This window comes from Bufo gargarizans, chromosome 6 (genome assembly GCF_014858855.1).
Source record: "Bufo gargarizans isolate SCDJY-AF-19 chromosome 6, ASM1485885v1, whole genome shotgun sequence".
In the NCBI taxonomy this organism is placed as follows: Eukaryota; Metazoa; Chordata; class Amphibia; order Anura; family Bufonidae; genus Bufo; species Bufo gargarizans.
In genome coordinates, this window is record NC_058085.1 from 333,728,571 (window position 1) to 333,740,657 (window position 12,087).

General features: G+C 49.5%; 1 protein-coding gene across 1 annotated transcript in view; it reads right to left on the bottom strand.

The window, feature by feature from the left end:
• LRRC27 (leucine rich repeat containing 27) overlaps window positions 1–11,857 on the bottom strand; it is a 43,218-nt gene extending 31,361 nt beyond the window's left edge. The window contains exons 1-3 of the mRNA XM_044299841.1: window positions 11,749–11,857; window positions 7,736–7,862; window positions 1,996–2,126 (exon numbers count right to left, since the gene is read on the bottom strand). Coding sequence (XP_044155776.1) covers window positions 1,996–2,126; window positions 7,736–7,862; window positions 11,749–11,777 — 287 coding nt within the window. The 5' untranslated portion in view covers window positions 11,778–11,857. The remainder of the gene's footprint in view (window positions 1–1,995; window positions 2,127–7,735; window positions 7,863–11,748) is intronic.
• Window positions 11,858–12,087: the final 230 nt, after the last annotated feature.

Genomic DNA, 12,087 nt, shown 5'->3' on the forward strand with positions numbered 1-12,087 from the left:
CTAGAGCCGCAAGGTATCCCCCCCTTTGTTTTGCCTGCATGGGATTTTTTGAGTATACAATAGTTCACAATGCGCATTCCCTCTCTAAGGGATAATATTAGAGCGTTCCCTGGAGAATATACGTGACTTTCTAAATATATTGTGTAATATTAAAGAGATATATTTGTGATCTGCAAGGACCTTAAACCCTGCATGGGCCGAATAAACTTTGACTTGCAAGGACCTTTAATCCTGCAGGGTCAAAACTTCTCCAAAAACTTGCGATCTATCTGTGCATAGGTGCGATCTGCTACTGAGCATTGCTTCTATGCCTTACAGACTATATATAATCATAGTAATCGATTGCCCATGTTTACACTAGTTTCTATAGATGCATGAACCGAGTCCATTCACATGCAAGCTGCCAGGACCTGCCGGGGACGCGGTGTTAGATCCCCATAGCAACTTAGCCGCCACCCACCAACGTCACTTCCGGTTTCGGGCAGAGCGTCGCTGACGGGGTAAGAAAGCAGGTAAAAGCCCAATCAGTACGCGCCCATGCCCTGGATGCTATGACATAATAGTGGGGGCGGTTCAAAACAAAGCGCTTAGCAAAGGACCCATAGGCTAATTAAATATATGGGCGGGGCCGAGACGCTATAAGAAGAGACACTTTGGGACTTATCAGTTGCCACTGCCTTTATACACGTGCAGGAGCGCTGCCACTGCACCAGGCGCCCCCGCGTTTTTCTTTTGTTGTCCCTGAAGAACCACTGCTCCTAGTGGTGAAACGCGTCAGACAGTTCAGAGGAAGGATTATTGTCCGGGTTTTAACAGTAATAGATCCAAGGTTCCAGCGGCTGTGGGTCGCCCTTGTAAGGGCGGGTGCCCGGAATACAGCCTGTTAGGGTTCTCCCAACTCACCACGACTAGTTTATGTAGGGATAGAACCTAGGCCGAGCAACCCGCCTAAATATTGTTAGAAAAGCGACCCTTTCAACAATTTGCCGCTTGAACAGATAGAATAAGATCTATCTGTCCCGCCTGACACCCCTCTAAGAAAGCAGTGCAACATCAGCATTGTTTTAATATAAGTGTCACAATATTCTAAATATCGACAAAATAAAAGTTATGTTTTAAAATAACTATAATAAGGTACACTCAGCTCAATATCTAAACATAATAGCATTCTTAATACAAAATGCTTACTAAAATAGCGCTGGAGGGGTTAAAAAAAATAATAATAATAATTTAACTCACCTTAATCCACTTGTTCGAGCAGCCGGCATCTCTTCTGTCTTCATCTTTGCTGTGCAGAAGGAAAAGGACCTGTGATGACGTCACTGCGCTCATCACATGGTCTGTCACATGATCCATCACCATGGTGATGGACCATGTGATGAGCACAGTCATGTCATCAAAGGTCCTTTATCCAGGTCCTGAAGAAAGAAGACAGAAGAGAAGCCGGGCTGCGTGAACAAGTGGATTAAGGTGAGTTAAATTATTATTATTATTTATTTATTTTAACCCCTCCAGCGCTATTGTACTATGCATTCTGTATTAAGAATGCTATTATTTTCCCTTATAACCATGTTATAAGGGAAAATAATACAATCTACACAACACCTAACCCAAACCCGAACTTCTGTGAAGAAACATGCTGATTTTGCTCACGCGCGTGCAAAACGCATTAAAAAGTTTTGCACTCGCTCGGAAAAATCGTGCACTTCGTGGCCGTAAACCATGACGCCCGTGTGAAAAGAGGCCTTACACTTGTTATCAGGCTTAAACGTCAGTAAATTTGCCGATGCCGGAGAGCCGGCCCCTGAAACGCCCTTGTCCCGCCCAACTGGTAAACACAGCGTAAATAAACAAAATATTGTTGAACGGCTTGTCAGAAAAGGGACCCGCGACTTTTTTTGCGGTTAAAAGAAAATTGCAAGTCCCTTGAAAAATGACGCGGTATGTGAAGCCGAAGAGGTAAAAGGGTAACGTCTGTCCTGTACATCTACGTACCTGTGTCTTCCTATCGTACGCGGTAAACTTGTAATCTCGTTGTTTCGCAGGTCCAGCCAAACAAGGTGCGGCAGATGAAGGAAGAGATCGTCGGGGAGGGAGCACAGCACATTGCCCTCAAGATGCAGGCTCTGAAAGGGAAAACACATGCTCCTAAACTTCAAAAAGGAAAAAGTTTTTATTTTTATTTTTTTTATGTTTTTCATGAATGAATTTTTTAAAGGATAAATGGTCCTGTAAAAGCAAATGCAAACACCTGTAAAATCCTGACGTGCTGCTTTATCCGTGAGCACCTGTAGTAAGTATCTTACACAGGCATTATCGTTAACATGTCAATTTCTTTTATTTTTATTTTTTAACCACTTCATTACCAGGCAATTTTTCGCATTTGCTTTTCACTCTCTGCCTTCCCGGAGCCATTATTTTTTTTATTTTTCCTTTCACATATCCATATGAGGGCTTCTTTTTTGGGGGGATAACTTGTACTTTCTAATGGCACCATTTAATATTGCATACGATGTAGTGGGAAGCTGGAAAAAATGGGTTGAAATTAGGGTTCCTAAGGTCGGTGATTGGCTGCAGCGGCTTCAGACAGGGAGTTTACATGGAGGGACCCAAAACAAGCAGCGGAGGTCACGGAGTGAACGAGTGGGGGACCCAGCGCCGGGGATCAGGTAGGTATGATCACCAACCCGGATCCCGCCAGTCTGAGAGGTCTGGATTTAGTGCACAAGCCCTTTAAGTAGGAAAAAAAGAGCAATACAAAGCCTCAAGACTGTAAGGCCATTGTGACCGGACTATTTGATTCCTTTCAATGCATTAGTGAACAGCACAAATATTTCAAGGTGGAACCAGCCCTGACCTGACTGAATAAGGCATTAGGACTAGACAACTGGCCCATTAGTAACCACACATCAGCGGTGACCTAGAGTATTGTCCCTTTATGGTTGTTGGTAGCAGATCAGTGCACACCATGTATTTATTCAAGAATCAAGCCCGTGTCATAGCGAATGTTTACTCCATCCACATGAGCTGCAGAGTAAACTCAAGCTCCATCTATCCCCCCTGTCACCGGCTACAACCACACACTAGAAGCGCACCACGATGGATAGCAGCACTTTCCGCACTGCGTTGCTGTGCGCACCCAAGGCTTCCATTGGGAAGGTCTCCTAAAGGAAACCTTGGACACACAAGTTGAACAGATGCCACCAAGGCACCGGACCCCCATAGGCGACGTATACCTCGTAGTATCCATCTTTTGGAATAGCCCGAACCCTCTTTCTGCCGTTAATGTTAAGGCCTAGGCGTCCATTTTACACATGCACTGGGAGCTTATCTGGAACACATGTTAAATGTACCCCGCAGGCACGGTGTGAAGACCCCACATTGTATCAGCCAGTAATGTACAGTACAGACATCTGTGATTGCTATCAGAAAGTTAAAGGAGTTGTCTCATTTGAGACATTGGTGGCATATCGCTAGGATATGCCACCAATGTCAGATAGGTGCGGGTCCCACCACTGGAGCAGTGGCAGTGGGTCAGATAGGTGCGGGTCCCACCACTGGAGCAGTGGGTCAGATAGGTGCGGGTCCCACCACTGGAGCAGTGGCAGTGGGTCAGATAGGTGCGGGTCCCACCACTGGAGCAATGGGTCAGTTGGTGCGGGTCCCACCACTGGAGCAGTGGGTCAGATAGGTGGGGGTCCCACCACTGGAGCAGTGGGTCAGATAGGTGGGGGTCCCACCACTGGAGCAGTGGGTCAGATAGGTGGGGGTCCCACCACTGGAGCAGTGGGTCAAAAAGGTGCGGGTCCCACCACTGGAGCAGTGGGTCGGATAGGTGCGGGTCCCACCACTGGAGCAGTGGGTCAGATAGGTGCGGGTCCCACCACTGGAGCAGTGGGTCAGATAGGTGCGGGTCCCACCATGGAGCAGTGGGTCAGATAGGTGCGGGTACCACCACTGGAGCAGTGGGTCAGATAGGTGCGGGTCCCACCAATGGAGCAGTGGGTCAGATAGGTGCGGGTCCCACCACTGGAGCAGTGGGTCAGATAGGTGCGGGTCCCACCACTGGAGCAGTGGGTCAGATAGGTGCGGGTCCCACCACTGGAGCAGTGGGTCAGATAGGTGCGGGTCCCACCACTGGAGCAGTGGGTCAGATAGGTGCGGGTCCCACCACTGGAGCAGTGGGTCAGATAGGTGCGGGTCCCACCACTGGAGCAGTGGGTCAGATAGGTGCGGGTCCCACCACTGGAGCAGTGGGTCAGATAGGTGCGGGTCCCACCACTGGAGCAGTGGGTCAGATAGGTGCGGGTCCCACCCACTGGAGCAGTGGGTCAGATAGGTGCGGGTCCCACCACTGGAGCAGTGGGTCAGATAGGTGCGGGTCCCACCACTGGAGCAGTGGGTCAGATAGGTGCGGGTCCCACCACTGGAGCAGTGGGTCAGATAGGTGCGGGTCCCACCACTGGAGCAGTGGGTCAGATAGGTGCGGGTCCCACCACTGGAGCAGTGGGTCAGATAGGTGCGGGTCCCACCACTGGAGCAGTGGGTCAGATAGGTGCGGGTCCCACCACTGGAGCAGTGGGTCAGATAGGTGCGGGTCCCACCACTGGAGCAGTGGGTCAGATAGGTGCGGGTCCCACCACTGGAGCAGTGGGTCAGATAGGTGCGGGTCCCACCACTGGAGCAGTGGGTCAGATAGGTGCGGGTCCCACCACTGGAGCAGTGGGTCAGATAGGTGCGGGTCCCACCACTGGAGCAGTGGGTCAGATAGGTGCGGGTCCCACCACTGGAGCAGTGGGTCAGATAGGTGCGGGTCCCACCACTGGAGCAGTGGGTCAGATAGGTGCGGGTCCCACCACTGGAGCAGTGGGTCAGATAGGTGCGGGTCCCACCACTGGAGCAGTGGGTCAGATAGGTGCGGGTCCCACCACTGGAGCAGTGGGTCAGGATAGGTGCGGGTCCCACCACTGGAGCAGTGGGTCAGATAGGTGCGGGTCCCACCACTGGAGCAGTGGGTCGAGATAGGTGCGGGTCCCACCACTGGAGCAGTGGGTCAGATAGGTGCGGGTCCCACCACTGGAGCAGTGGGTCAGATAGGTGCGGGTCCCACCACTGGAGCAGTGGGTCAGATAGGTGCGGGTCCCACCACTGGAGCAGTGGGTCAGATAGGTGCGGGTCCCACCACTGGAGCAGTGGGTCAGATAGGTGCGGGTCCCACCACTGGAGCAGTGGGTCAGATAGGTGCGGGTCCCACCACTGGAGCAGTGGGTCAGATAGGTGCGGGTCCCACCACTGGAGCAGTGGGTCAGATAGGTGCGGGTCCCACCACTGGAGCAGTGGGTCAGATAGGTGCGGGTCCCACCACTGGAGCAGTGGGTCAGATAGGTGCGGGTCCCACCACTGGAGCAGTGGGTCAGATAGGTGCGGGTCCCACCACTGGAGCAGTGGGTCAGATAGGTGCGGGTCCCACCACTGGAGCAGTGGGTCAGATAGGTGCGGGTCCCACCACTGGAGCAGTGGGTCAGATAGGTGCGGGTCCCACCACTGGAGCAGTGGGTCAGATAGGTGCGGGTCCCACCACTGGAGCAGTGGGTCAGATAGGTGCGGGTCCCACCACTGGAGCAGTGGGTCAGATAGGTGCGGGTCCCACCACTGGAGCAGTGGGGTCAGATAGGTGCGGGTCCCACCACTGGAGCAGTGGGTCAGATAGGTGCGGGTCCCACCACTGGAGCAGTGGGTCAGATAGGTGCGGGTCCCACCACTGGAGCAGTGGGTCAGATAGGTGCGGGTCCCACCACTGGAGCAGTGGGTCAGATAGGTGCGGGTCCCACCACTGGAGCAGTGGGTCAGATAGGTGCGGGTCCCACCACTGGAGCAGTGGGTCAGATAGGTGCAGGTCCCGCCACTGAAGCAGCTCTCCATTCATTTCTATGGGAGTTCCGAAAATAGCCGAGCCAGTGCTTGGCTATTTTCGGAAGTCCCACAGAAAAGAATTGAGAGTGCACTGTGCAAGTGCAGCCACCGCTCCATTCACTACTTTGGGAATATCGGAGAAAGCGAGCTAGCACTCTGTTATTTTCGGCATTCCCATAGAAGTGAATGAAGGGGGGCCGGGGCATGCACCGCTGCTCTCCGCTCCCTTCGGAGGTTCCATTATGTAGATAGATACGTGATATTTTGTAGCAATATGCCACCAATCTCTCAGATGACACAAACTCTATATTTCTGTTAGAACGTTTTCATGCAGGAATGGTTTCAAACATGTAGCTAATGTCGGTATATGGAAGGGGGTGGTCAGCCTGCTTTCTCGTGGCAGTTCCCCAATAGGGAGGCAGTTCGACTACAGAGGAAATCCACATTTAAAACTTGGACTTCTGATATGGAGTGGCCAGGAGATCCACATATGCGTCAGCTCATCGATGGTGCGGTCAGTGCGGAAACATGGATAATACTGAAGCTTCTGCAAAGTGTTCATTGCTCAGCGAGGATGTTATGCTGGGCAGGTGACTAGGGGGAAGTATCCCATTCACATTCAGAATGTTAGGCAGGTAGGTATTCCCTTACAGGATCCTTAGTGTGTGAACAAGGCCTTACAGGGCGCCCATTGAAGTTAACGGGTGACCTTACAAGACCTGGTTGAGTTAATGGTCCCTTTACATGGGATGACGATCTAGCAGATTGTTGAGAAGAAAGCATTCCTTCCCGACAATCTGCTGATCGCTGGCGGAGGAGACCAGTGCGTTTACATGCAGCGATCTCCAGGGTATGGGGAAGAGCGATCGCTAATGCCATTGCTCTTCCCCATACTGTCTCGCTGTGTCCCGGCAGCAGATTGTGTTTACACAGCAGGATCTGCCACTGAGAAACGATGATCTTTCGGTACTGCACAAAATCGGCGGTGCATTTACACCGCCAGATCATCCCTAACGAGCGTTACTAGTAATGCTGGTTAGGCTACTTTCACACTTGAGGCAGAGTGATCCGGCAAGAAGTTCCGTCGTCGTTGCAATCTGCATGCAAACGGACAGCATTTGTAGACAGATCCGGATGCGGATCCGTTTTACAAATGCATTGCAAGAACGGATCCGTCTTTTCAGATGTCATCCGGAGAAACGGAACCGTTATATATATTTTTTTCACATTTTTACGGAAGGACGGATCCGGCATTGTGGTATTTTTATACCATACATTCCAATTAATGCCGGATCTGGCATTCCGGCAACTGATCCGGAATTTTGGACGGAGATAATACTGCAGCATGCTGCGGTATTTCCTCCGTCCAAAACGCCGTTCAGTGACTGAACTGAAGACGTCCTGATGCATCCTGAACGGATTTCTCTCCATTCAGAATGCATGAGGATAAAACTGATCAGTTCTTTTCCGGTATTCAGCCCCTAGGATGGAACTCAATGCTGGAAAAGAAAAACGCTAGTGTGAAAGTAGCCTAAGTGATCATCTGTTCAATTGTCGGCCGGTGTAAAGGGCCCTTAAGTCATCCAGATCCAGAGTCACTCCTTGTGGTGGCTCCAGTCTGGTGGGGGACCCCCTTATATAATGTAGGACATACAGACAGGAATAGAGCTGAGTGCACAACCAACTATGAACGCTTACAAATAAATACAAATATTGATAAACTATTGATACCTTTTTATAACAACAAAAAATAAAGATTACACACAAAAGAGCACAAATAGTAACACGTCATATACAGAACCGTATATCTGCATGAACTTACCTTTACACCGGGGTCACTTCTGTAAAGATCTTCACTAAGATACTGCAATTTCTTCTTACTTAGGTCCAAAGTTTCAAGTTTGAGGTCTGCAGAGGAATCTTGCCCACTGACCCATTCATTTGAGCTACTGGGATGCAGTAAAAAGGAGGAATATATGATGTCAGCAGGTCTCATAGAGAATGCATCCATCAGTGGTGGTCGTGCTTGCACAATATAGGAAAAAGCACTGGCCTATGTGCGCTCCCATGGTCCCGGCCACCAGAGAGGCTGATGCTTTTTCATATAGTGTACAAGCACGACCACCACTGATGGATTGCAGGGTGGTCTGTAACCATGGAAACGAACAGTGCATAATGTGATGGAAAAATGAATCCAGCCAGCAAAGGAAGCAATATGGACAATCACAATACATTAGTAAGTGCCTTGTGTTAACTTTCTCTACATGATAAATGCCACTTACTGAAAGTGAGAGGACCCCTTTAAAATTCCTGTAATCTATAAATTGTTCTGTCCCATGATGACAACTCCATCACAGCATTATTACACCACAGATGGAGCCCCCCACCCTGTATAAGCCACAGGGCAGCCCCCCAGACTTGGTAAGAGCATTTATTAGGCTACTTTCACACTTGTGTCGTTGTTTTCCGGTATTGAGATCCGGCAGAAGATCTCAATACTGGAAAAAAACATTTCCGTTTACTCCTCATGCATTATGAATGGCAAAAGATCCGTCCAGGATGCATCAGGACGTCTTCCGCTCCATCAGCATTCCGTTTTGTGACCGGACACAAAACCGCTGCATGTTACGTTTTTTTGTATGGTCATAAAAATGGATCCGGCGCTGAAAACAATGTAAGTCAACGGTGACGGATTCGTTAGGTGCCTAAAAAAACGGATCCGTCACCCATTGACTTTCAATGGATCAATTTTTTCTGTTTTGATTTCACAGTCTCCACTCCCTTTTTTGTATTCTAGATTATGGGAAAGGCTTTGCTTTTAGGACAGATGAAATTGTGATTTATCTTCTGTAGGAATACACACAGTCCAGTCCCATTATTATGAACACTTCAATCTTCCCACGTCGGCAGCGTGTAGATCATGAAGGAAGTCACGTGTGGTGAGCTGGCTCGGTGGGTATATAAGGTGTGATAGGCGGTCTGCACGCGGATCCCTCTTTGCTGTCATGGGTAACGGGGGCGATTTATCAGAGTTGCACAAAGCGATCGTTATTGGCTCTCGGGCCAAGGGTGGCGGTATTTCTGAAACCGCGCAGTGTGTGACCTGTTCTCGTGCTGCTGTGATGAAAATGTATCCAGAGTGGACAAACAGCACCATTGTGAATAGGGACGTGGAAGCTGCGGAGCACCACGTGTCCTTAATGTGAGAGGTGAATGTCGTCTACGAAGGTGCCAAAGGGCGCACCAACACGCTACAGCGGAGCAGCTCACCGCCAAAATGGACCAGGCAGCTACCAGACACGTGCCTAACACGACAGTTCAACGAACCCTACTGCGCATGGGACTCCGAAGCAGGTGACGGATGTCACTGAACCTCTGCTAAAGAAGCTGCATCAGCAGAAAAGGCGTCAATTTTCACAGCCGTATCGGAATTGGACCTCTGCTAACGGTTACCTTCTCAGATGAGTCACGTTTTCTTGCTTCATCGAATCGATGGACGTTGGTGAGAAATATCAGATAACAAACCCCCTGCAACCATTGCTGGAAGAACACAAGCTGGTGGGGGCAGCGTTATAGTCCATAGAGCGAACACAACAGATGCCCAATGAGGTTCAAGTCGGGGGCCAGGGTAGTACTCGGGAGTCTTGGTCATGATTAGGGATGAGCAGGAGCTCCGTACAGTATTAGGCCTCATGCACACGACCGTTGTTTCATTCCGTGTCTGTTGTTCCGTTTTTCGTGATTTTCTGTGGACTTTCAATGGGTCCGTTGAAAACTCGGCTAATGCACCGTTTGTCATCCGCGTCCGTGATCCGTGGTTCCAGTCCGTCAAAAAAAATATAACTTGTCCTATTATTTTCGCGGAAAACGGTTCGCGGAACCATTCAAGTCAATGGGACTGCTAAAAAACACGGAGGCACACAAGATTGTCATCCGCGTCCGTTTTTTTCCTATCATTTGCATGGCAAACCTGTCTTTTTTTTAACTTTCCTTCATGTCTGGTGATCCTCCAAAAATAAAGGAAGACACACGGAAACGGATCACGGAACAACGGAACCCCATTTTGCGGAACGGAACAGAACAACGGTCGTGTGCATGAGGCCTTAGAATGTATTGGCTCCGATGAGCCGAGGTTATTGCATCGCAAAGTCTTATAATAACTTCAGAAATTGATTTCTACTGTAAAAAAAAACTAACATTTCCTGAACTCAGGTTTGGTTCCAAGGGACCACTTGGAATCGAACCCGAGTTCAGGAAATGGTTCTTTACAGTACAATTTGATTTATGAAGTTATTATGTTGAGTCATAACTTCGGCTCATCGTAGCCAATACATTCTAATACTGTACGGAGCTCCTGCTCCTGCTCCTGCTCCTGCTCCGTACAGTATTAGAACAAAGTTCTATGCGATTCGCTCATCCCTAATCATGACCAAGACTCCCGAGTACTACCCTGGCCCCCGACTTGAACCTCATTGGGCATCTGTTGTGTTCGCTCTATGGATCCTTCCGGCCTCCAGCAGCTGTGCGATGTTCTGCAGTCAGCATGGCTCCAGATACCGGTGACAACCTACCAGGACCTTACTGACTCCCAGCCCGTCTAGCTGGTGGAGATAATACTGTGATTGGACTGTGTAGAGATGATGAGGCTGCATACATTACATATGCTCACTCATATAGCGCTGACATATTGCGCTGACATATTGCGCCGCCCTGTACATACAGACTCCACGCAAATTTTGTCCTTGGTCGGATTTGGACTTCAGACAAGGCAACATTGCTAACCATTAGCTTTGCCCCCGCACACACCTCAAAATCCCACAACATGCACCAACCATTAGAGGACAGTGGTGGAGCGGAGTGGCCCTTTATGCAAAATGAAATTAGTTCTCCATCTGCTTATGACATGTGAGCACTGACTAGTGATGAGCGAGCTTGTGTTTACAAGGTTCGGGTTATCTAATAATTCCGCTACCACGGACCATAAGGGATTTCTATGACGGTCTGCACCACGGAAGCCTATAAGAGGCATTCCACCATAATAGAAGTCTATGGCCAGCATGCAATACGGAGGGTATAGGCTTCCGTGGTGCAGGCCGTCATAGAAATCCCTTATGGTCCGTGGTAACGGAATTCTTAGATAACCCGAACCTTGTACACCGAACTTGACAACACAAGCTCGCTCATCCCTAGTACTGACACAGGCATGATCCCTTACTGATTGGGATCATTAGGGGCGGACTGGCCATAGACCTTACAGGGAAGTTTCCCGGTCGGCCGATGACCAGGGGGCCGCCTGACACCTCCTCACAGCCGGCCAGTGGAAGATTTGGGGGATGTATGTTGTGCAGTTGGAGGCAGTACTTTGTGATGGACTGTGGTATTTGGCTCTGTTGGGGCGGTATAATGCGCCACAATACGGTATTGCTGGACCTGCCTTCCAACAGTTTGGACACAACTACAATACTTTTAGTATTTTTCCAGGGCCACTGTGAATTCTCAGTCTGCCCCTGGGGATCAATAAGCGTCCCAGCATCCAGACCGCCCCAATAATGATTGTAATGACGTCAAAAACACCCCAAATATATAGAGAAAGCTGCGTTACATAATAACAGCGGAAGGAAAGCGTCTGTTGTCCGATAATAACAACACAATGTAATAATAAAATAATAATATCACAATATGATAAGATAATACTGATACTACTATAATAGAACAATATATCATGTAACACTACTGTTATTAGTGTATGCTCCCATCACTGCAGGTGACAGGTATGACGAGTGGTACTCCCGCTGCTGCTGTGCTATACTAATGATGCGGTACAGGTCCTGTTACCTGCTGGAGCAGCCGCAGCCCTGCTTCATCCTGGGACGGGGTACAGCGGCGATCTCCTCCACTGTCCCGATCGCTCGGCATGTGCACAGCGCCAAGCATTACACAGCTGACGCGTTACCAGGGCAACTAAGGAAGGGCTACGGCGGCTCCAATGAGTCAAGAATGCTCAATGTGCGCAATGCTAGATGGTGAGCGATTGGCTCACGTTATTCACACACTAATGTGGAGGGAGGATGAGGAGGAGGACACGTATGATGTATGCTAGAGGAAAGCGCTATACATTCAATTAGTTCGTTTCTTTCTTTCTACCATTTGTTTCTCTCTTACTTCAATTTTTCT